This window comes from Protopterus annectens, chromosome 9.part0 (assembly GCF_019279795.1).
Source record: "Protopterus annectens isolate FY-2018-M chromosome 9.part0, PAN1.0, whole genome shotgun sequence".
Classification (NCBI taxonomy): Eukaryota; Metazoa; Chordata; order Ceratodontiformes; family Protopteridae; genus Protopterus; species Protopterus annectens.
Window position 1 is genome coordinate 268,699,333 of NC_056743.1, and position 26,944 is coordinate 268,726,276.

The 26,944-nt window shown below is 37.8% G+C and overlaps 1 protein-coding gene across 2 annotated transcripts in view; it reads right to left on the bottom strand.

The window, feature by feature from the left end:
• PTPN5 (protein tyrosine phosphatase non-receptor type 5) overlaps positions 1-26,944 on the bottom strand; it is a 772,658-nt gene that overhangs the window by 44,034 nt on the left and 701,680 nt on the right. For both annotated transcript variants that reach the window (XM_044082854.1, XM_044082853.1), the window contains one exon: positions 15,485-15,645. In XM_044082854.1, the coding sequence (XP_043938789.1) occupies positions 15,485-15,645 (161 nt within the window). The remainder of the gene's footprint in view (positions 1-15,484; positions 15,646-26,944) is intronic.

Below are 26,944 nucleotides of genomic sequence, written 5' to 3' on the forward strand. Positions count from 1 at the left end.
GGTTCTAGTAAAGCCTGATCCAAACTTACAGAAGTAATCCAGCTTATAGTGCTTTGCAAAAATATGTACAGAGAACCAGGCAGGAGCTTCTAGAATACTTCAGGAATCCAGCTCTCATAAAAAAGCCATAGAAGAAGCAAAGGTCCCTGTAGAGTGGGCCTTGACCCTGCCTTGAATAGATTTGTTATGGTGAGTATAACAAAAGGCAATAATCTTAGACAACCATTTGGAGATAGGCTGTCTTATTACTGGTTGTCCCTTCTTCTTACCTTCAGAAGAAAAGAACAATTGAACCGACGATATGAAAGATTTAGGTCTGCCAAGATAGTACCCGAGTTGTCTGTGGATATCTAGGTTATGGAATATCCTTTCTCCCTCATTTTTAGGTTCAGGAAAGAAAATGGGGAGATGGATAACTTGACAAAGTAAACTTGAATAGCGCTTTAGGCATAAAAGTAGGATTAGTTCACAAGGAAACCCTGTCCTTGTGGAAAATGAGGTAGGGTTGACTCACCACAAGATCTTGCAACTCAGATACCCTTCTTCCAGAGGTCAAAGCATACCTCTCAACTGCCAGATTTTGCAGAATGTCTAGATTTTTGCTCATACTTTTGGGCTATTCTGCATAAAATATGCGTTTTTCTGGCAAAGCACTGAGGATTGAAGTCACTAAATAATGACATATATTTGAGTTTCAAACTTCAAATCCTTCAGCAAATGCATGCTAATACCAATCCTGTTAGTCTAGCAACTTTCTAAATTTATAAGAACAATATTTAAAATCTAAATAAAACTAAAGAGGCAACACCATACAAAGTGAAGGAGACTTTAATCACATATAGCGCATCCAAATAAAAACGTAGTGAGCGCTTTCGTGTTACTATGAACGCTTCTTCAGACTTAATGAGTCTAAGTTAAAGAATCCAATTTAAATACATCAAGTTAATGCAATGAGTTGCTATTCAGCCAATCACATTACTGCTTTCATTTAAAAATCAAGTGCTTACTGCATTCATTACTTTGTGAAGGTAAAAACTTACTAACAATTTCTGTTAGCAGCTTTCTTGAATATATATACAGGAGTGATATATAAAATATATATATATACTCTATCCATGAATTCTTCATAGACTATTCAAATGATTCAGAACATCTCTATTATGTAAATAGGTACAACTAATATATAGGAAATGTTACCATTAACTCATAATAATGAAAATAAGGCAATGTATTCAAAGTGTCACCAGATGGCAGTATAACTTTATTTCCAAAATCATATAGCATATAAACATCTAAAACTTGTATAGTAATTAAAAACTAACCATTCATTGTCTTTATTAACAATGATATAAACACTATTTATTTTAAAAACACATAATATTAATGCCCCTTAATAATGTTTAAAAAAACATTTACTAAAAAACAAGAACATGGACTTTCTATAAACATTTCTATATGACTGTACACACTGACATTACAGAATCAGTATACTAAAGCTAGTATTAATTGCATATTATATATATATATATATATATATATATATATATATATAAACTGAGTGATATGAAAAATAAACTACTGTATACTATGTAATATATGTAAATATAACAATTCAGATATGCTACTAAAAGCAAAACTATATCTGATATATATAAATTATAAACTAATGAAACTATCTGTGTAACTAGGGAAAAGTAACATGATGACTAATATTTAATATGATTATTAATGCATACAAATAGCTGAGGGTTAAACTTTTACTTGTACAAATTAACCCATTCTCCCTATATATCATATGGAAATAAGTTATGAACTTAATGAGTGAATGGTGTGTCTGCCAGGAAGGGTTTCAAAGAAACCTTTTCATTAAGCCCATGTCCTTTATCTGCTTGTAGCTTCAGAATCCATTTATTTTCTTCTTTTTCTGTGTGGTTCCTAATATTCCCTAATCTGATGTTTTTAATAATCAATTCAATAGCTAAGAAAAGGAACTTTTGGGTCAGGTCATTATTAATTCTATGCTTAGCTAACGCATTTCGATCGTCTTCATTATGAATAGTATATAAATGTTCTCTGACCCTTTCACATAAAGTCCTATTCATCTTACCTATGTAATACAAAGTACATTTCTGACATTGCACCAGATATATTAAATCACGTGATTTACAGTCAGCATAGTGTTGAAATGTGTATAAGTTCCCTGTATCTGGGTGTTTAAAGACATTCCCATTTGCCATGTATAAGCATTGATTACAGTTCCTACATGCAAATGTTCCTTTCCTTTCTTATTGTACCCTATATGTCTTGTTCTTATCATAAGAAAGCAGTCTTTTCAAGGACTTAGTATTCTTATAGGAATATCTTGGTTGAGCCCCTATTATTCCTAGGATTCTTTCATCCACAGTCAATATATTCCAATGTTTCCAAACTATTTCTCGTATTTTATTATTATTACTAGTAGAGGGAATAGTCAGTCTATTAATGTGCGAGGATGCATTATTCGTTGTTTCTTTCTCTCTGCTATTATTTCTATTGAAAAAGGGTTTAACCCTTCCTTGTCTTTTCACATCTATATTCACTACATTCACTGGTTTTATAACCCCTCTCCCTAAACTCATGTCCTAAGGTAGTTAACGTGTCATAAAAAAAACAGAGTCTTCACTTGTCAGTCGAGAGAACCTTAATGCTTGACTCTTCACAATATTCTGATATATATGTGGGGGATGCATGCTGTTGCGATGTAAAAGAGTATTTTTCCTGCAGTTTTTCCTATACATTTCAGTCTGGACATCATTCCCATTTTTACATACCAGAACATCCAAAAATTCTGTCTTATCCAAAGACCAGTGTGCTGTAAATGACAAAAAGTCTGTCGTACCATTATTATTCTATAAATTCTTGTAATTTATCAATATTGCCTTCCCATACAAGGAAAACCATCTACAAAATGTTTGTAATATCTCATGTGATCTTTAAATTGTATATTATCTATAACATATGTGTATTCCCAATATGCCATCACTAGATTAGCGTACAAATTTGCGCAGGGAGTACCCATCGCCACACCGTTTGTAAATAGTAGCTTTCGCCACATGAGAACAAATTTCTATTTAAAATAACTTCCATTAACATCATAACTCTCATGACAAGTTCCCTAAAGCATCCCTTTATTTATCAAAAATAATCTTACATACTCCATGCCAACATTATTAGGAACTGCCGTAAGTAAAGATGTTACATCTAGAATTACCAAATAGCATGTAGAAATATTTCTTTCTATAATGGCATAGTGGGAAAAAGTTTCTAAAAACTGTTGAGTGTCTCTAATGACTGAGTGTGTTTGTTCTACTATTGGTCTAAGTTGTTTTTCAACGTATATGTATATAGTTTCCGTCAGCCACCCTTTACTTGATACTATGGGTCTCAAGGGGGGGTCTAAACAATCTTTGTGAATTTTGGGCAACCCTCGGAATGTAGGAACTGTAGGTGTTTCCAGTAGAAAATATCTATAAAATTCATTGTCAATAATATTAGTCATTAAAAGATCATATAATTCACTGTGTACTTCTCTAATAATCTTGTTCAAGTGATAGTTACTTAAAGATTGATAGGCGTTTGTTTCACTCAACATATTCTTCATTTTCATTTAAAAGTGGGTGTCTAAAATTACAATGGCTCTGCCGTTATCAGCGGGCCTAATTACTATGCTATTATTGTTCTGTAAATCATTCAAAGCATTCAATTCATTTTTGTCCATGTTATAAAATATTTTAAATTTGTCCCTATTTTTGGGCCTTTGTCCCTCCATATATTTACAATGTATCCTGATTTCTTGCACTAAGAGGTTGAGAGGTATGGGTCAGAGCAATCAATCAAACTGTTTTCCATGTTAAGAACCTCAAGTCAGCCAGATTAGCTGGTTTAAATGGAGTAAGTGCTAGCTTCTTTAAGACAAAATTAAGATCCAAGGAGGTGCCACCATTTTCTTGGAGACCTGTTGTGCAAGATCCCTTTGAAGAACATTTTGACATGTGACTGCCTTGAAAGAAGAGGATACATGGGGAGACTTACTGAAATGGCTGAAAAATGAACCTTGCTAGAGGAATAAAAAAGGCCATAGGATAGTAACTCACACAAATATTGTAAAACCAGAGAACAACTACCCCTGAATGAGTGCTGGTTATGGTGCTTGCACCACCTAGAAAATCTTTTCCATTTGATAATATAGGATTTTCTAGTAGCACGCTTACTTGCCTCATTTAGTACTTTCTGCACATCTTCAGAAAACAGCTGCCTACAAGGAATTAAGACTGTATCATATAGGCAGTCAGTTGAAGATGACTGATGACAGGGTATATCAAACAGCCCTGTTCTTGTGTGAGTAGATTCATTCTGTGAGGAAACCTATTGTAATTGCCCCTGGTCATTTCCAGAAGGAAGAACCATGGTTGCCTGGGCCAGAAAGGAGTCAAATACAATGATGTTGGGGGATTCCTTTTGAATCTCCAGAATACCCTTAATATTAGGAAAGGCATACACAAACATTCCTGTCCAAAGAAAAGAAAAGTCATCTGTCTTCCAGGTCTTCTTGCATGGAGTACTGGAACAGAATTTTGCCAGTTGATTGTTGAGAGAGGAGGCAAAGAGGTCTGCTTGAGGAACTCCTCACAGATGGAGCCAATCTTAGAAGACCTCCCTGGATCTAATTTCCATGTGTGATGGTCTGCCTTTGTCCTCTACAGTTTGTCTGCCACATAATTTTGCTCTGATGGAATGGAGAACACCTGTAGAGTGAGACTGTATTGTGAAGCTATATCCCAAGCTAACGCTAGTCTGCAAAGGGGGTATGACCTGGTTCTCCCTTGCTTGCTGATGTACCACATCACTTCTGTATTGTCTGTAATCATTTGAAGAGGTCATGGTGGCCAAAGATGGTTCAGAGAATTGAGTGCCTTGATCAGGGCAAGCATCTCCTGATAGTTATGTGCTTGTGTCTGTCCTTGGTGTCTCCCCTACACTTTTATGTCTCCTGAAACTGCTCCCCAAGCAAGGTCTGAAACATCTGTGGTGACTGACTGCTTTTGAACAGGGATGGAGAAGGGGAGACCTTGATTTAAGGATATTTGTTGTCTCCCTCAAGTGACTTCTCTGACAAACACCAGCACTGGGATCTGAGAAGATAAAGGGTGTTTTTGCTGGGACCAAAGAGATTTCAGAAACCACTGTATCTTTCTCATGTGGAGTCTTGCCAGGGGTGTCATGAGAATCATAGATGACATGGGACTCAAAATCCTGCAGTATTCCCTGTCATTGACTGAAATCTGAGTGGAAAAACTTTGAAATAGATGTAAATAAAGATCTATTTTTTCCCATGGGAAAGAAAGCTCTTTGAACTGAGATGTCTAGTTTATATCCAAGGAACACAGTCTTATGTGAGGGAGTCAAGAAAGACTTTTGCATGTTCACTTGGAATCCCAGCTTGGCAAGAGATCACTCACCCAAAGGGAGATTTTTGACATTTTGAAAAAGTCTCTGCAAAGATAAACAAGTCCTCTAAATATGAAAAATATGGATAGACTGTAGCCTGCAATGAGCTACAGCTGGAGATATACCCTTTGTGAACACTTTTGGTGGCAGTGGATAGTCCAAAGGGTAATGTGGAGAAATGATAATATGATCCAGACACACAAGACCTTAAGAAACTCCTGAACTCTGGATCAATAGGAATGTGAAGATAAGCATCTTGTAAGTCTAGTGTTACAAGGATACTTGAGAGAGAGAAAGAAGAGGCAACAGGTTGTGAAGTGACATCATTTTGTATTTGGGCACTATCACAAACAGGTTTAGGAAAGATCCAGAACTGGTTGCAAATATTTTCTTTCTTTGGGACTAGGAACATCCTTGAATAAAACCCCTTCCCCATCTGGGAAGGAGGAACTTATTCTGCCACCCCTTAGGACAGCATATGATGAATAACAGGAGGGAACAAAACAGTCTGGTCTGGAGGATGAGGAATGACCCCCTGGAAAGGAGGTATTTCCTTCCACTGCCATCTGTAACCCCGATGAATGATTTTCAGAACCTGTCTGTCTGAGACAATCTGTTGCCAAAGAGAAAAATGGAGATTCCGACTTTATGGAAGAGAAAGAGGGCCAAGGTGGTAAGGGGTCACAAGGTCACAAGTAGTCATTCAGACTTGGAGTGTCCTTGTTTTTTTTTCTTTTTGGAAGCTCTTTGGCACTTCTTAAATGTCTGTTTACCTGAATTCTGCTGAGACTGTTTATTCTGTTTTTTGCCAAAACTGGATGAGGAGAAAGAAAATCCCTTGGACAATTTGGAAAAGGAGGGCTGAAAAATCTTACAGATTCCCTGGATCAGCTTCCCCTTTCATCAAACTTTTTGATCACCTCTGCAATAGAGGCATGAAACACTAAATCTCTATCCAAGGGAGAATTTAAAATCTGATTTTTACCATCATCTGGAAGGTATTGAGAATGCAGCCATCAAGCCTCTGTAAGATCATACCAGAGACCACAGCTGTGGAAGAAGTAACAATGAAGTCATACACACACTGCAAACAATGAGTAGTGACCTGTGCAATAGAAGAAACTAAGTTATTTAAAGCAGATTTGTCTTCCCAAGAAGAAACTGTAGATAAAATATTCATCATACTTTCACAATATTTCAGAATAAATTTTAACATATGAGCCTGCCAATTTAAAATTCTGAAATTCAAAGTTGCACAAGTATACAAGGTTTCCCATACCTATCAATAATGTTACCATCCTTATTAGAAAGCATTGAGTTTAAATTAATAAGTGCTTAGCAGCAGAGGAGTAATCTAGGGCTATGGCTGCTGGGTCAGGTTTGGAAATAGTATATAAAACTTTAAAAGACTGAGGAAATTTATACATTCTATATGCATTTTCAGGGACAGATGGAAGACTATCAGGAAAACTGCAGGCAGTAAGACACACATCCTCTAAAGTAGACAAGATAGGATGAATGGGTGTAGGTTCTGGAAAATCATTCTATAACACCTCATAGTATTTTTTCAGGGACTGAGAAATCTCAATGTTCTTTCACTGAAAACCCTGGAACATTCTAGCAATACTCTCACAGAAACAGAACCTCTCACAGGGAGAATCAGAAAGAGAGGTCTCCTTTGAGTCTGTATCAGAAATTTGAGGACAAAACCCTGAATCTCTCTCTGCATTTTCCTGTTCAGATTCAGAATCTTGAATCTCTTCAGGAAAGGAGGCATCCTTCTTTCTTTTACCAGAGACTACTCTACAAGAAGGATAAATAGCCTGACTCAAACCTGAGCCAGTCCCATTAAACTTAAAAAGAAATGTGAGGAGGAATAGATAAATGCTTGAGTTTCTGTTTCTTTTTGGCAGGAAAAATGGTGCCAGCCATGTTACTAGTGGCAGCCGCTGCTTCCCTGGGGATGGGGAACAGCATTCTAATAAAACAGGGAAACCTTCCCTGTTCCCTCTCCCACATGGCCAATCTCCTGTCCATAGTGGCTGTAAGTGCTACACTAGAGGGATCCACGGTAAAAGACGAATGGTCTGAGGTACAACAAATGGCCACAGCAGAGTCACCCACCTGTGGCTGAGGCAAATTACTAGTCTGTTGTGGCAGCAAAGAGTGTTTGCTTAACTGTTTCTCTTTGTGGCTGGAAGGAGGACAGACCAAAGGAGTGGCAGTCTGTTCCATGGTCAAGCCAAAAATGGTGCCACTATCCAGGGAAAAACCGAGCAACAATGCCAGTAAAAGTACCAGTCCACAAAAGTTTCTTTCTTTTTTTGGGAAAAAAAAGACACACTAAAAAGCCCTTTTAAATACTATGACAGCCCTGCAACCTTAAAATAAACTACCTTCTGTGGAGAAATTGTGTTTATCAGTTAAATAACACTACTTTTAAACTGACAGAAACAATGAGTGCTCTGTTTAAAAGTACATTACAGTCTCAAGGCAATATGTTAAAACACTACACTCTTAGCTTTAAAATAACTTTACTGAAGAGGAATGTAATAAAACATCAGTAAAAAAATAAGAAAATGGAAGTTTTTTTTTCCCAAAGGGAGCTTATCTGCCCAACTATAAAAAGCACAAGCTGACCATCAATCCCCGTAAACCTCAAAGGGGCATATACTTCAGCAGCAGTAAAGCTCTAAAGGTCTTTGCATCAAAATTTTCTTTTTGTCAGTTCAGCTTGAGCTGCATGACAGTTTGGGTGCATGGAAGGTGCCCTGAAGCTTTGGAAGCTGGCCAGTGGTTATATCATTGGCAGGATATAACATGTAGAAGTTAAGCTTATTGCAGCAGTGATCAATATGAAGAACATCAAGCAATTCCTTGTATAACTTAAGACTATCCTTTGCAAGAATCATTTTTCCAAGACTAAAATGTATCCTATTAGTATTTTTTCTTACAAAACATGCCAGTACCTCCTAATGTAATATGGTACAATAAGACTTGGCGATTATTTGAAGATTAAATTGTTTAATTCTAACTTTGGGTATAACATTAATGATCCCAAAATATTATTATTTTTCAACTTTGGGTTAATTTTTACTGGTGGAGCATTATGCTGGATTCGAAATTATTTACTCTTTTCAGTTCTATATGGCAGTTTAGACTCTCCATTTTGTAGGGATCGCATACTTTAGATAAATCTCAGGATCTCCATATGGGTACCTGACAGAAAATGACAAAGAAATAATTATTTAAATCCCAAAATATGTATCTCACAGTATCAGAAAATTACAGTAAAGAACCATGAAAATATAGGTAAGTGGGAACAAAATAATAGAATGGAAAAATACATTTGTGTCAAGTTATCATAAATGCAAATTGTAGAGTGTCTTCACTATTAGGGATTTCCTGCAGGGACATCCTTCACTGGCCCAAATACCAGAGATTTATCCCCTTCTGGAAAGACAGGGGAAGGAGGAAGGGAAAAGATATTGCAACAGTGAAGACACTCCGACATCTAGATTTATGATAAGCTGACACAACTGTCCTATGTCATGTTTCACTGTTACAGTACTAACTTTTTTGGAGGATTCACAGCTCTATAGGAAAGGCTGGCTAAATAGTCAAAATCAAGGAGAAGAAAAGAACCCCTGCGGGACTGCAGAAGTGAATCCTGCTCTGGCTCCAGAAACAAAAGATAAATTGCAGTGTCTGGAGAAGATGTGGACTGAGAATCGGGTAGCTGCCTCCAGGGAGCAGTGGCTGGGGCAGAATGAGATCTAATGTTTTCAGGTCCATTCTTGCATAAAAAGAAAATATAATTAGAAATTAATTTTGAAATAGTTTGTTTGCTGACCTGTTCTCCTAGTTCATTAGAGGCAAAGCCAGCAGAGAGTTGATCAAATTTTTTAAGTACTGTGGTCCTATGCAAGTAAAATCTGAGCCATTTGTGCACATCCAACCAGTGCAAGATTCCTTCTGCCCCTATTCTGATGTTTGGCATAGAACACAGAGATAGAGAGACAGAGAGATTAATTTCTTGGTTTAAGGATACCTCTGAAGCTTCTTTGGGCATGAAAACCAATATTCATGGAATCTGACCATAAGTCTTGACCAAACACTACTCATGGAACTTTTATAAATGCAGTGCAGATTACTAACCCTTGAGAGATTTGAGGTCACAGTATAATACACAGCACAGCAAACAGATGCGTATGGTTGACAACTTAAGCTATTCCTACCTTAAGGAAATCAAAGATAATCTCCTAACCAATGGAGAAGTAAAATCAGGATCAATATGCCTTCCATATCACAGGGAAAACAGTATGAATTCCTCAGACATATTGAGATTAACTCTGGGATGCAGCTACTAAAAAAACAGTGTTGAATGATTGGCCAGTGGACAGACAAGAATCAGAAGCTGCCACTCTTGAGCCAACAATACACCAGGTTCAGTGATATGGTACACCATAATAAACCACCTCTATACAAGTCTGGCACACTAATTGTGCCTAGCAATGAATTCACAAAAACAATTTAGATAAAGCCAAGTGCTAAGAATAAGAAAAATGGCCTGGCATGTCATTCCAGACAAATGATACAGATTAGTCATGCCAAGATTAAAGTAGCCACTGACATCATCTACTTCAAGGAAAGGCGATAGCTTATTTCTCTATACTTATATTCAAAATGCCCACAGGTTTTCAAACATGCAGATATATCTTCCATTGCTGTCATTATAGTGCTAAAAGGAATGTTCATATGACATGGGATCCCAAAAACACTGATATAAGCAATACAGACGATCTATATTAGAAACTCGACTGCTTAGCTTGTTGAATGCCAAAACGTCGACAGCTAAACGGCGAAAGCTTAAAATCACAAACGGCCAATTATGCAAATTTTTTCATCGGGAAAGAATTTGCTTGGCCGTCAGAAATTAAAATAAACTTCCAAACCCTAACAAAGTGGGGGGCTGTTCCCCCCGACACCCCACTAACTAAATATACCAACTCTGAGATCGCTCTACATTGGGGAAAGGGCAAATTCCTGATAAAGGCCAAGCAAATTCTTTCCCAGTGAAAAAATTTGTGTAAGTGGCCATTCGTGATTTTAAGCTTTTGCTGTTTACCTGTCGACGCTTCGGCGTTCAATAAGCTAAGTGGTCAAGCTTATAATATAGACTCAATACAGAGGTATAACTAGGACATGTTGAAGGGTTTGCATCTGCCCCAGGTACGAGCTGTCAACAGGTGTGATCATCAGGTGCAAATAGGTGGGGAGTACAATACAAACTTCATAAATGAATACTGATACTGTATTTGTACTCATGGCTGAAGTGCAGATGTGCTCAGTGTATGGAGGTTTAACTGTGGAAACCACTTGTTACATTGTTACATTAGTAGACAGAAGATGCTACATGAGTGTTTTTATTGGTCTTCAGGTTTGAGAAGATACAAAGAATTGTTTTTCTTCAACTTCTATACGATTATTTCTAGCTCAACTTCTCAAATTTTAGTTGAGGGATGTCAGTTTTATTATGTACACAAGGCCTCTGAAGACCTAACTATGGTTCTGAGAAAATGCACAACAGAACAAAAGCAGTGTGTTCAGATTATTGCAGAATGGGAATTAGCACATACAATGATAAGCTCTAGACACCTAAGTCAAATCGGCTAGCAATGTGGACCATTCATAGATTAAAGAACATAATGGAAAAAGTGTGTCCTAGAAGGAAAACAGGACTATTGTCTGGTGCTCATTCAGTTTTGCAGCAAAGCCTTTAATCTGGTATGGTTGTTAACAGCCTAAATCATTATGATGAGATGTCTTAGTACAAGACCACAAGTCTCATCTCAGCTTCTGTAGCCTTCAATAATGCCATATCTGTAAGATAAGTGTACAGAAAGCCAGGAAGATAGGAAACAATACTAGAGAAGGGATCACAGGGACCACAACTTCTAAACATTTCTCTCAAAAACATTTTTCCAGGGTCATTTGAAAAACTAGCTTGAGTCTTCAAATGGGGGAGGGAGAGATGTGATGATGTGAGTTATTGCCATCTGTGCACATATACATCTTTACGTAGATGCACTTAAAAGTTCGTGTCACCACCATTCAACAGTGCCCGCCTCGTAAATCAAGCAGGGCCATACAGGATAACCCTATTTCAAATTTAGGTCTACCCATCATGGCTACACTTAAAGGCAGACAAATAAGTATTTTTATAGACCTGTAGTGTTAACTTATTCTATAGACTGAAAATGTGTTGCGTTAGGAAACTATCCCTCCACTAAGTCTTGTTTATTTGTTGGTGTAAATTTATGATCTAGTTATGAGTGTTTGTAGAGCCCTTTGTTTTGTGAAGAAACCAGAGAATTGGGACTGGGTGTTTCATGGATTGAAAAGCAAGATACAGGTCACCTTTGAGCAGCCTATAGGGTTACAGAGTATAAAGAAAGTACTAATCTATCAGTGCAGCTCTGAAGAAGTCTTTTACCACAACAAAACCGTTGTCTACTGAGACAGTTCTGAAGAAGTCCTCTATCAGGATGAAGCCATTGTCTGTCTTCTTTGGCCACTCGTGCTTCGCCCTCATGACCAAACCATACCAACCGTGGGTAAATCCAGCATTACCCACACCCAGGCATGGGTTATTGCTTAAAGGAACAACACAGAGTGCAATTAGACAACAAATAATATCTATTTGTTAAACAGATAGGCCTGCAAGACAGAAGTCCTTTTTCAGGGGTGACCCAGGAGCAGTGTCTGGTTAAATGACTTATTCAAGGTCACACAGTAAGCAAATGAGAGCTGAGAGAATCAAACCCTGTACCACAGGAATTAAAACTCACAGTCTTAACCTCTGCGCCAACTGGCAGACTACAACCAGAGAAAAAATACCACATGAGAATTCACATAAATTATACAAAGCAAGCTAGAGGAATAAATATTTCAGAAGAGGACAATACACCAAATTAAAAAAAAATGACTGTTTTGTAGTTTTATGAAACACGCGAGTTAAGTTTGCTGTCTTATAGGCTAAATTTTATGCTGACACAACTAATGCTGCTAAATTAATTTTGGTTCAACAGTATTTTGTAAAGAATTTGCATTTCTATAGTGTTTGCTATTATAGATGGCATATTACTGTATTCTTCAACAATGGATTACATTTCAGATCTAGTTTTATGCATCATTATACCTTACTTTACATTCATTTTTAAAAACATGTGAAGTTATGATTTGAGCTCTGATGTTTACAAAGGCTAACAAATTTGATAAGTAAATCTGAGAGGATAGCTCTTCAGCATTTATGTAAAATAAATTATTTTGTCATTAAAACAGCTGATATTGTTGAGCAGTGTTATTGTTAAGCAAAGGCAGTTATTTAACATCTATTCGGTCATTATTAGAGGACCCTGATATATATCTTGGTATGGACAAACAGCATTTACATGTCATATCTTAATGCTGGCATGTTTGTTCATTTACAATAGGAAGTATGATCTATACTGCGCCTGGTTTAATTTCTCCAAGTCATTTTGATTTCTAGTACCATGACAGGAATAGACCCCATTCCTAAGTTAAAGCACGATTAAAGTTCATTAAATGAGTGCCCTTTCAGTGTTTGATGTTAGCCAAAAGTGCTCTTTGCAGCAACCGCAATGTACTCAGAATGAACTCCTCCTGTAATTCACATGGAGTTAGATGCATCAGTAACAAATCTAACTATGATTGTAAATTATTTTTTAAGAGACCTATTACTCCTACTACTATTAGAACTTTCTAGGTATGCTATTTCCACACTGCCGTCTTTTCTGCATGCACCTAGTAGGGCTGCCTATATTTAATAATGCTAAGAATGAAGACCTATACAGATATGTAGAAATTAATCCTATGCACACCCTATCTTTCTGAGCATTCTCAAATTACCCAGAGTGCAGTACACTTACATATGCACACTGTACCAGCACTTGTAGCTTTTATTACTTAGCCAGCATGATGGTTGCTTGATTGTATCCTGAAACCACTTATAAAAAGCATGAAAACTTACATATGGGTCACATCCAATGCTCTTACACAACACAGTGATTTATCTTTAGAATTTAATAATATGCTTATCATTGCAGATGATTAATTTATTATATAGCACTGCTAATCATCAGCATGATTCTATTAGAATTAGTCCAGTTGTTGCAATAATTTTAAGATTTTCCACTGGCCTTCAAAAAATTGGTGAAGACTCTGAATGTATTTTGAACAACACTATTTCTGTTTCAAGGCAATTTTATGTAGAGAAAAAAAAGGCACTACCATATTACCATCCTATGCAAAGATGTGTTTAGCATTTACATGATATTCTAAGCTGTTTATTTTGGATGTTATGGGCTCAGTAAAGACTTTTTGGCATTGCATTGTGACATACATCTTATAGTATATAGACATGTTTGCTAATTTACTGTAGGAAGCAAGTTTTCCATTAGAAACTGATGTCCAGATATGTACTGATAAGACTAACTTTCTGGATTGCTGTAAATGTCTAAGGGTACTGAAAACTGATAGCAGTAAATAAATTAAACATTTTATGATCAATCATCTAGTAAGGGTGAAGTACAACAGAATGTGTGGCTAGTTTAAGTGAGTGATAAAGAATAACACATAACATGGATTAATAATCAATGGACATCTTGTTGATTAAATAAATTTGTTAATCATGATTAACTTCAACAGATGCTTAATAATGAAGACAGTATGAGAAATGGGAATGCAGTGTTACACAACAAACATTAACAACAGGAAGTCATGATATGGATGGTACTGCTTCTGGCATTACCAAGTGGAACCATTGAGTGTTTCAATATTCCAAGATTACTAGACAGCATGAACAGATTATGTCTAGCCAATGAGATATTATTAACAGTAATTCACATTAAAACTTCCATCACATTGTGTTCCGTATTTACATACAGAGGGCTATACAAAATATTAATACACAGACTCAGAAAAAATATGGATCAGTGCACATTTTTGCCCACTTTGCAAGTGTATTGTACATTCAGTAATGAGCAACATTTAAAGACAGATAGAACACAACATGTTTCTTTTGTATAAAAATCACATTTATGACACTTTTTTATTATTTTGATTCCTGTAGCATTCAATGTTGGCTTAGAGCATTTGATTTTATTTTAACTTTATTGTTCAATTTTATATATATATATATATATATATATATATATATATATATATATATATACACACACCAATACTCCCCCACCCCCCCCCAAAAAAAAAAAAAAAAAAAAAAAATTAACATATTTCTTGTTGAGATGCTTTTCAATCAAATGAGTTTTCAGGAAATGGGTTTGAGTATTTGGGTTTCAGACAAATTATCTATAACCTAATAATAATAATAATAATAATAATAATACTAGTAAGTATCTTGGGAAAGAAATAAAAAACTAGCATCTTGGTCATAACAGACTTCAAAGGGTTTAACAATAAAAAATCAACACCCTATATAACATTTCAAAGCATCAATAAAACAATCTTCAGGAACTAATAAATAGCAATTAAACAGTCAATAATTCAATAGAACAATTAAATGAATTCAAAGCCTTCCATTTAAAATTAATATTTAGACTCCTTGGTCTTAAGGTATTAAATTTAATAATCATTTGTACCTACTTCTTTTCTAAAATATTTTTATTTTGTTGCCATCCCTTGTATTCTTACTAACTTGATAAAGGATAGCAGAAGACAATATTTCAACATCATGCTGATGGATCTTTTTAAAATGGGCTGCAACTGAACTACACTGAGATTCATTATAAATTATTATTATATATGAAGTTACTCAGTCAGTGGTAACACTTCTCTCTATTGATATCTATGCATATAAACAACATCCTACAGGATGTTCTGAACGCCAGATTCCATTACTTAGGACTTGAAACTGGTTTTGCATTCATCAAGTTACATTTATTTTAACACATACCTGCAGTGGACAATCACTGGTGCACTTTTATCTTCTGCGTGTTGTCTGGCCTCTTCTACCTCCTGTACTAGCTGTAGTAAAGGGGGAGCATGGTCTGGTGTCTTTTGGTCTGGCCAGGATGTATACCAGTAATGCTTTAATCTTCTTTCTTCATCACCACACTATAATGTAAATCCATTAATTGAAATGTTATGCTCTTTCAAATAGCTTAGTGAACAGGTTTATGTGATAATTAGACAACCCTACCATAAAACAGCAAAGTATCAAAGCAACTTCCTGGAAAAAACACTCTGTCCAGAAAAATGAGCAGCAAAAGTAGAATTAACAGTGATTACATTTATGGCATGTATTGTTAAGAAACATACAGTAAAAGGCAAGTAAATGTGTTTGCATGTGGATAATAGTGTTCTGCCTTTTGAAGTGTAGATTACAACCACTGTTCCTTACTGTGGAATCTCTAGCAGTTAATGCACAAAAATATTTAAAATGTTTTTAACAAGTTATGTTCAGCACAGAGAGCAAATGAATTTTAAAATCCCTGCATAGTCTAGAAGGTTGCACAACAGACCTGTCCTTCACAGTTTATGAACCTTATGTAATGCCGGTGAGCAAATATCTGTAAGTCGAAAGAATCTACACAAATCATATAATATTAAAAACTTGGATTACTCAAAGAGTTAAGTCTTATCAGTACGTATCTGAAACTAAGTAGTCACTGACTGAATAGGAGATCTCAAGTGGGTGTAAAGTTATCCTCTCACAGGATCCTTTTAAAGTTTATAAAGTTCAGCTGATAATGGTGAGTGCTCTCAGGTGTGACCTTGCTGAGTCTGAGTTTTCCCCAGCAATGAGAACACACTTGAAAAGAACTGCACACAGTATGCTCAATCTTTCACAGCATGTGGTAGGCAGGAGCCAGAGAAACCATCAGACCAAAAACGTGTGAAAAGATTGCAGAATCCTGCAGCAAACATCTGTCAAAGCAATCTCTGGTCCTTGACTGTAGGCCCACTCTATAATGACTGATAGAGGTATACACTAATTATCAAGAATCTGCATTGTACATATTCTTAAAATGGAAACTGAAGGTAGCTATCCTTCCATCCCCCAAGCAGAATGTCTTAACTGTGGTGAGAGTATAACTAAAGTAATGAAACTGGCATTTCACTTTATGAAGGTATGTGTGGCATCTTTCATTATTTTTTTACCTAAATCAGTAGAAACAAACAACTGATCGATCTTCCTGAAATCATGTACCTTCCATATATAAATGTCTGTGTGTTTTATAGTGTGTTTGTGCATGTATATCCAATACAGACATATAATTATATGGGTCTACTTTAAAATACAGAATTACTGTAATGTCAAATTGCAAAATATCTAGACGAAAACCACAAAACTTTACATAAACAAACGTTCACATTTTTTTAAGTTTTCACCACAAAAGGAGGCAGTTGGCCAACATGGTGAACTTTGCCCTTTACTCCACTGTAGTGTGATCTCAGAGTTGGTATATTTAGTTAGGGGTGGTAGGGGGTCTTGGATGGGTTTTATTTGCTTCCTTTTTTTTTTTTTTTTTACTGTTGGCCAAGTGCTTACTTACACGGTGCAAATTATGATGTGAACCTTTGTTAATGTAAAATGTTGTGGTTTTCATCTCCATGTTATGCAAGTCGACATTATAGTAATTCTCTGTTTTAAAGTAGATCTAATTATACATATAAATACATTTCTGTGAAGTGTAGTATAAAGGGCTCATCATATAAAGGTGGGTAGACTAACTGCACAAGAGTTTTGAAATTACTTTTCCTTATGAAAAACAACAGATATGTCTCGCTTCAGTTGAAATGCTGGAGCTCAAAAATCTACCGTGTGGAATTGTCGACCACGAGGAGCAATATCTTCCAAGAAATTAACTTCATGAGTATCAAGTTAATAGGCTCATAAGCTGAATCAGTAAGCTTGCAATCATAAAATTAAAGGAGGAAGCCAGAAACGTGAAGAATTTTTTTCACATGGACGACCGAATTAGAGGATCCCCTTCAGGAATGTCCATCAACCTGGGCTGAGCCAGAGTTCTGCCCACCACAAGGGCATGATGCGTCATGGAATAAATGAAGCTCAAAACTGGTGCCCATTCTGGGTCAAACAGGCCTGCAACTTCATAGCTGTGAGGAGTAGGAACTGATATTCCTTCAATGAGATGGAGAAAAGCTGCCACTTGGTTGCACGCATAGTGGATGGTTTCTCAATTACCTCCCGTCACGTGTATCTATTATGGAGTCTAGTCAGATAAGGGGAGATAATGCAGGAGCTAAATTCTAAGATGCATACAGCATCCTTCCAGCTATCCTGAATGCCCACTGCCTGGATCAAATCCTGTGCGAGAAGGTGGAAGATAACGTGCCTGCTCCTACACACTTCTGTGCTACCGTGGTGTGCCCATGATAATGTTGGTGGGTTTTCCCCTCATAATGTTTAAAGCAGTTGAGAAATAAAAAATCATTTTAGAAAAGGTATACAGGAAATTTCCCTTTCAGTATATGAATATTTTGTTGAGGTCCACTCTCCCCTACATTACTGGATCGAGAAGAACTTTAAGACAACAGCATGCTCACACATACTAAACAAACTTGTATCTGAGGAAACCTGTGCCTAGAAAATCATATGACTTAAACGGTCCAAGGGACAGTTCTCATAGATAACTTGAACTGAGAATTGATGAATATGTAATAATATTTAATTCTCCAGGGATATGAACTACAATAAGGAAAATAATCCATTTGATCGTCTAGTACTAGACCTATAAGACTTCCTGAGAGAGAAAAAGTAGCAGTTGCCTGAATCCCCCCGCTTGCTCTGATATCACTCAGTTGATTCTCCATCTTCACTAGCAGGGCCCTGTGTCTATAAGACAGAGAGAAATACTCTAAACTATTGGAGATTGAAATGTAGAAGCCGGTCATATCTTTTCTACTTTCCCAACAAAATAAGGGATGATTGAAATTGTCATTGAGGTAACCATCATAAGAATCTACAATGGATCTAGTTCTGATTGAGCATGCCTGCTGCTTTACAGAGTGGTGGAAAATAGAATTGAGAGAGTACAATGACTCTACATCTATGGTCATGCATCATTCGATAGAACACAGTCATATGGAGGTATGTCTTGAAGCGAATACCTGCTATGATGTCTTGAAGATACAGTAGAATATTAACATCCATTTACCTGTGTTCTATTGCCCAGAAGGCCAGGGGGCTTTTCCTTTGATGAAAAAGGACTGTCATATCATGAAGTCCAGTTTCACCATGAAGGACATCCATTGCACTGAAAGCAGAGCAGACTTCTTCAGGCCAACACTTGCATCCGAATAATGCAAACATGGCAGTTCACAGGCAGGTTGTGTCTCATCATCATTAGCTAGTCTTTTGGATATGTAGAGGCACAGAGACCTTTCACTTGCAACTGTCCTGCTATAACAGGCAACATGAAGGTAAGGACTCTTGGAGTAGAAGATATACCAAAGGTCAGTACTTTGTTATAACTGAGTAGTGCAAAGTGCAGAAACCTCCTGTGGTATTTTTATAACTGGTATTCCAACTGGCACAAGACTTGTCCAAAAACAACAGCCAACCCTTTGAGATAAAAAGGACATTACTGAATGAAAAATCACCATCTAATGCCCAATATAGTGGATGCATTTGCTGATGTTGCCAGAGTCCAAGATGAGATGAAATCCACCAACTTCTGATCCACCAGGGGGAGCTATGTAAAACCTGCTTCCATGTTTCAAAATTGGCACAGGATATATTGTGCCTATGAGTTAGAGAGAATGGAACTGTGTCAGTAGTTTTGAGTTCACAGACTAACCAAGCGAACAGATTAGAATGTGACAGACCAAGTAGATCTAATGCTAGGTCCTTTGTTACCATTTGTAAGTTTCACTCATCCTGGATAGTGACTTTTCAAACAAGGGAAAACCCAGATGTTAGCCAATATGGACATCCTAACTAATAGGGATAACTGTGTGAAAATATCTGCAGTCTTCTGAATGATACGACTGTACACACAGGATGGGGCAGAGTTGTTTGACACTAATGTCATCTCTTGAAGGCACAGGATGATGAGGATGGGGTGTACTCTACTCATGGCAGATAGCACCTGACTCCTTTTATGTAGTTCTAAAAATTACCTCTGCCTTTTGAAGTGCTCAAGCAGGATTGCTTTGTGAAGGTTTGCAAAAAAAGAAGAAACTTTAAATGACACCATTTGCTACAGACGTACACTAGTGTGTCTTGCCTGGTCACTTTACCAGTGCAAGTAAAGACTGAACTGATAAAGCTTGTCTTAGGAGGTTAAATTGGGAGTTCTCTACTGAGCTCTTGAAGACACAACAGGGTAGTTTAGAGAACTTGGTTAAAGCTCGATCCACACAAAATTACTGGAACTGGCCACATAAGACAGCTATTTATCTGTAATAAGACAAAATGTGACAGAATTGGCTCAGTGTCCAGTGGCAAAAGAGACAAATCCTGGTACTTGTGAGCTCTACGTTTGCCATGATAATAGCACAGAAGTTAGCTTTGCAATACTTGGACAACTACAAAGATCACTAAGGGGTGGGTTATAAAGAATTCCCTTTTTTGGAAAAAAAATTCCAGTATCTCATTTGTTCCCCATATAGCAATAAGGACTGTTTCCAGAGGATGGATAACTCAGTACCCCTGCCCCATTTCCAGAAGTGCTTGTTTTACTTCTTCTGGCAGAAGGAATGAGAATTACTAGAGATTCAAGACAGGACCTCATAAATCAGAGGTTTTTCACAAAAGAAGGGTCATCTGGCAGAATGGAGTGAGACGTTATCTCTGTTCCTCTTGGAGAGAGTGAACTTAGTCCTCTCAAATGTTCCTTTCAAGTAGGATTCAGGATGGATGTTGTTATCCATTAGCAGTCAGAAGCTTTCAACTGCAACAATCCCATGAAGAAGGCATGACAGAAATATCAGATACACTATTGTTTTTGACACTGGGAGCAAAAAGAAACAGGATGGTCCTACAATATATTCTCTTCATATAAAGAGTTTGAGAAACAGTCAAAAAGGCAAGATGATAAGATGGCTATGCAGCTCTGTGAAGCTAGTAATTAGGGCAAAAGATAGGCCTAGAAGAGGTAGAAAGAAAAGGGTGTGGAGGTGGAAGAGGCACAATAAGAGGATGACAGCGGAATAGCAGTAAATATGCCGAGGGCAGCAAATGTGGACAAAGAAATAAAATCAGAAAAGAAGATAAAAAGAAAACACAGGCGTTTTACATACAAAGGAGAATGTGAGGGGATAGACCTGGCCTGGCTGAATAAAGATGGCAGGGAAATTACAGAAAACTGGAAAAACAGAAGGATTGAAAGAATATTTGCTTCGTTTATCACAAGTGGAGTCAAGGGGAGGGTGTAATGCTAAAAAATGGGCAAGACAGAATGCAGGGAATAACAGACATACATGAAGACAAGGTGGGAGGAGCTGGAAATTGAAGTGGCAGCCTGGGTAGATAATGCACAAGAAAAAGATGGGCTGCCTCCCAGACATCTGTGAAGTTTGTCAGTAGCCTCCTGAAGGAGATCTTCAGCTGATAAATACCTCATGCTGCTACACCTAAGAGCTGGAAGACAGCAAGTGTGGCACCCTTGTAAAAATGAGGAGCTGGAAAATTGCAGGCAGCTACAGGAGTTTTACTCTAAAAGCTACATCATGAATATCTCACAGAAAATCCTGAGAGTAAGTGTAGCACTGCTTCTACAGGGCAGCAACTAACATGGATTCATGACCAGAATGAGCTGTCAGTCAAACCCGCTCCAGTTTTATGAATGAATTACAAATGGAGAGTGAAGCACAATTGGGTCTACATGGAACATAGCAAGGTCTTTGATTTGTTCAAAACAGGAAAACTGGAAAGGCAGGAGGAAGGGCCAAGACTGAGGAATTCAATAACTATCTGGCTGAATGGTGGGACGAAGAGCACTGTGGTGAGGAGGCGGGAGTATATCATAAGTCTGAACGCACAAATGTCTGAACGCCGAAACTTTGAACTGGGAAGTTCAAAGCCTAAAAATAATGAAGCTGCGGAACATCGAATTCTTTCCCAGGGCTAGAATTTGGTGGGCCGTTTCCACGGCTTTCTATTTCCTCCACTGTGGTGCGATCTCGGAGTTGGTATATTTAAGTAGGGGGGTGTGGGAGACACAGTCCTCCACATTATGTAGTGTTCATGTGTTTCAGCGTTTTGTACCGAAACAGCAATTTTTTTCCCTGGGGAAAAAAAATCGGTGTTCTGAGTGTTCGGAGTTTTCAGTTTTTGAACTTTTGGGTTCGATATTTACATAGTCGAAGTTTTGACGCTTTGACTATGTGATATAGTCCTGACGAGGCAATACTAAAGAAAGAAAGTAACTAGTGAAGTATCACTGGCCCCTTGACACAACATTGATCTCTGTATTTGTTGTAGACATATCTGAGGGAATATCGAACAGAATTAGCTACTTCATTAATGACACAATACAGACAACAGTTAAACATGAGGGCATAATTTGGAAAGGATGGCCAAGTGGAAATGTGAAGTACTGCAACCCTGGTGTGATGTATCAGCTGTGTGAGTGTACATGTGTGTCTGTGGGTTTACCTTTGAAACGGTGAAAATCATCTTTTCAAACAGCCAGTTGGGCAAACAGAAATGCCGATTCCTGATTGTCAAACGTCACTGAAGTTCGAAACTCAGCAAATTGAACAGCTGATTCGCTGAGTTTCAAACTCTGATGTCAAACACACAATGTAATGCAGGGGGGCACCTCCCCTACTTTAATATTCTAACTCCGAGGTCGCACTAGAATGGGGAAAGGGTTCATTTCCCGATCCCCACTACAGTGCACTCCGCACCGAAAATGCCTCATCTGCAATGAGCGAATGTCAATGTGCATTCGCTCATTGCACATTTGATGCATTTTTTTTTTGGCTATCCGAAAACTTGAAAACATACTTCCGCACAACTGTATTTCGACAATTTCAGTTTCAACCTTTCAAAGGTAAACAGTGTCTGTGTGCATGTGTGCTTCTGTGTGTGCATGTCCACATGTGCTTGCATCTATGTCTGTGTGTGTGTGTGTGTGTGTATGTGTGTGTGTGTGTGTGTGTATGTGTAAATGTTGGCAACAGAGCATGGAAAGATCTATACCTGTACTGATATGCCTTGAAAACAGTGAGAGGGTAGTGACATCAGTAAGCAGAAGGCTGGGGGTTTCCTCAGAGAGACGGACTCCAGAAGCAAAGCAGTAACACTTTCACTGTACAGGGTCTTTGCCAGCTCACACCTGTGTACTATGTGAAATTCCGGCAAACACACAGTACTAGTGATTTAAAGGTTACAGAAAGGAATCCAACTGAAAACTCCATGAACATTTATGGAATGGAGAGCATTGAATACAGACACTAAGTAGACCGGGTACAACTGTTGTCACATATGATATAGGAGGAAATGAGACAAGTGAAGAAAGGCTAAGGTGGAAGGTATGGATGGAGGGGAAAGAAGAATGGTAAAAGCACAAAAAAGGGAAACACAGAACCTTGTCTCCTTCAGCTACCACTCAAAAGTACTGTAATGCAAACTGCTATTCCTACATCTTGCACCCACTCATCCGCTTGCTTATTTCTCATGAGACATTAAACAGTCCTACTGTTGGAAGTATGACCAAAGGCTCTGTCGGTGCAAGAGTAGCTGTGAAGTGTGGGGCTATCGCAGTTCTTGCAGTTTAACTATACTCATCTCAGGAGAAACAAAGTAAGAAGGATCTCAGGGGTTTGAGCTCAATACCAAAGGCACACCTGAGAACTTGATGACAATCTCAGCATCAGACAACTGGGAGCATTTGCAAAAGGAATGAAGACCTGGAAGATTTATGTTGCATTGCATCACATAGTTGTGATGAAGCAAAAAAGACAAGCTATGCATCACATCTTCCTGCTGTGTTTAGCTTGTATCTTTCAGATGTCCCTCTGGTGATTCTTCTCTTAGTCCACTACCAATCCATGGCCTTCTTCAATGACTTCATAGTCTTACAGTCCATTACAAGCTCAAGTAATCTGTCCCATTTACAATACTACTATTTTTATAAAAGGATTTTCTAATATATAGCATACACTTTATATCCTTAATTTAGGGGCATGCCACCATTCTCATTCTCCTGTCATTCTTGTTAAGCTATACAGCATCACTCTGTCCCCCTAACTGACTTGGGTACTTGTATCATGACTCCTCTTTCACCCAGTCCTCTAACTGCCTTGAGTACTTGTATCATGTCTCCCCTTTCACTCTGTCCCCTATAACTGACTTGTGTACTTGTACCATGGAATCCTTTTCACTGTGCCCCCTATAACTGACTTGGGTACTTGTATCATGGCTTCCCTTTCACTATGTCCACTATAACTGACTTGTGTACTTGTACCATGGCTCCCCTTTCAGTAAGTCCCCTATAACTGCCTTGAGTACTTGTATCATGGCTCCCCTTTAACTCTGTCCCCTATAACTGACTTGTGTACTTGTACCATGGCTTCCCTTTCAGTAAGTCCCCTATAACTGACTTGAGTACTTGTATCATGGCTCCCCTTTCACTATGTCCCTATAACTGACTTTGGTACTTGCATCATGGCTCCCCTTTTACTCTGTACCATGTCTCCCCTTTCTTGCCTACACTTAATGACAATAGATTTAGCTCCTGTAACTCCTCATCATACTCCTTGTCCACTGTTAGTTTTATTATTCTATCAAACTTCTTTTGTACTGTATTCATTAGCTTGAAGAACACAATATGTCAGCTGTGGTCACTAGAGAGAAGAATAATAGAACCACTCTGTTCCTGGAGTCTGTTCCTCCAACAGCAATGCTGGAGAACACTGGGCTACAACAGTGTTTTTGTGTAGCTCTGAGAATGAGAATGTTACTGCAGTTAAGTAGCATCTAGGAGCTGCTGCATATCAGCTCGGCCACATCTCCCAACTTCTTTGGACAATAAACAAGTATAAAGCTAAAAATAAAGGGTAGAAAACCCATTATTGTTTCTTATACCACTCAAGTGACCTCATTATGAGGAATATTCCTCATTTTGAGTCTTAAAATGTCCATGTTCCTCACTGTTCCACATTTGATGGGCATGTTACACATCCAGTATATTAAGAATTATTCAAATTAATGTCATGGACAGCCTGTAGATATAGTAAGCAATAATGATAGCTTTGTACTTTTATCATATTTAGTGGGAGTAACATTTTCAGGGGATAACAGAGAACACTGGACTTTGTGTAACCACATCACTCTGTATTCTGAATTTGTACTTTTGTGCGTTCCAGTGTTCTCCATTATTGCCCCTCAGTTATACAGACCACCATCTTGAACTTGAGTACAGCTTTCTCAGTTTATACATGGTCATTCATATCTGCTGTTTCTATCACTTTAAGGTAACTTTTCTGATATTTTGTTTTCAGGGTCAATCTTCCTATTTGGTATGCCAGTGTGGAATTGTAATTTCTTGCATTAAACCCCACATGCCAGCTCTGGACCCAGTCTGCTATTCTCTCTTGGTTGATCCCTGTGCAACCATAGAACCTTTTCTCCTACAATTGAGAAGACCCTTCTACCTATTAGGCTTTACTTCCTGTCTCCCAGCTTCCAACCACAGAACCTTTTCTCCTTCCATTGAGAAGACCATTCTACCTATTAAGCTTTACCTCCTGTCTCCCAGCCTCCTTCCAAGTCCACACAGCCGGCATCTAAGTCATATAAGAAAAGCTAAATTGAGGACTTTACTGAAGTCAAGTAAACTACATCAACTCCATCAATTTCCAGTGCAGCTCAGTTAAAACAATGAATTAGGTTGGGAAAGTAGAATCTGCTTTCCACAATTTCATGCTTGTGCTTATCCTGCAGTTTGTTATTGTCCAGGAAACCAACTAGCCTTTCCCCTCAGTATTCGCAACACAAATTTCTTTCCTGCTGTGATCAGACCTACTGGTCTGCGAGTTCCCAGGACAGTTCTAGTGCCCTCATTGTGGGATGTCACAATAGCCACCCATTAATCCTCTGGTTAGAAAGCTCTAGGAGGTGATTGTTAAATCGAGTTGTCAACTTTGTTAGGGTCCTGGGATGTATGCTCCCTTAACTTCTTGTATATTTTGTCCAACTTATCTTGTTATGGGTCTGTCACCTATATTCCATTTTCATTAGTGTCTCCCCTTCCAAACAAACACTCAGCTTTTCTTCTATTTTGTGATAATAGAAGTGAAAAACTGACATGTAATTTCTGCCATTTTCCTTCCAAATATTACTCTTTCGCTTCTTTGACCAACCTCCACAGCCATTTTGATCTTCCTTCCTTGTTTCGTCTTCTAAATTTTTGCCACTGACTTTGTTAGCAGCTTTGCAGACAGTTTCATAGCTTCCACATGGTCTCATCTACACATTTCTCATCCCTTCGTTAATTGATGAAATACTCTTTCCTTTGTATGGACTACCTTCTTAACCATCTGTTAAAACTTGTTGATGTCATTTCTTCTTCCTGCCTGTTTTTCTTTGCCCAGTTTTCATTTTGGTTATAAGTGCTAGTCCTTGTGCTTTCCACCAACTGTTTGTTCTGTACTTTTCTTAAGTCTCCATTAAATTCTCTGAAGGTTCCCCAGCTTAATGTAATCTACCTTTCTATAGTCATTGATTTTTTTTTTTTGTTTGCTGCCCCATTGTAAACTAGACTACTGCATACTGATTCATGGCCAGGGATATTTTTGCTTCTAGGTATCAACCCCCTCATACTTACTAAATATAATGTCCATTAATCTACCATTCCTCATTCCTTATGGAGATAGGTAAAGTCCATGTAGTGGTACAGAGGTTCTCTCTTTGCCATGCCCCCCCTGCCATCCTAAAGATTGTTCTTTTACTCAAACTAAAATGTACATTTCCAGTTATTGCCATAAATTCATCATGTAATGCAACTTGAATCAACCGATAAAAATAAGATATGAAGGTTTGTGTACCTTCATAACTGCAGAACCTACCATGCCTTCCACAAAAACCATGCATAACCTGTGATCGCTGCACCTACCATTTTACTTGTGACTCATTTATAAATTGATAAATCAGTATTATACAATGACCCCTCATTAATATTCCAAAATGTGCATGCTGATTGGTCAGCGTGCCCGTTGTAAATCCAACTTATACTAATGGAAAAAGGTCTGGTTGCCGGAACTTTTTCCATTAGTATAAGTCTTTACTTTTTTTTGTGTTGCTGTAATCTCGTTATGTTAAATGAGTTTAACATAGCGAGATATCTTCCTTTCTCCGTTCCTTTTTTTAAATCTGTCTCACTATGCTAAACTCGTTTAACATAGCGAGACAGCTTTAAAAAAGGGAACGGAGGTCTTC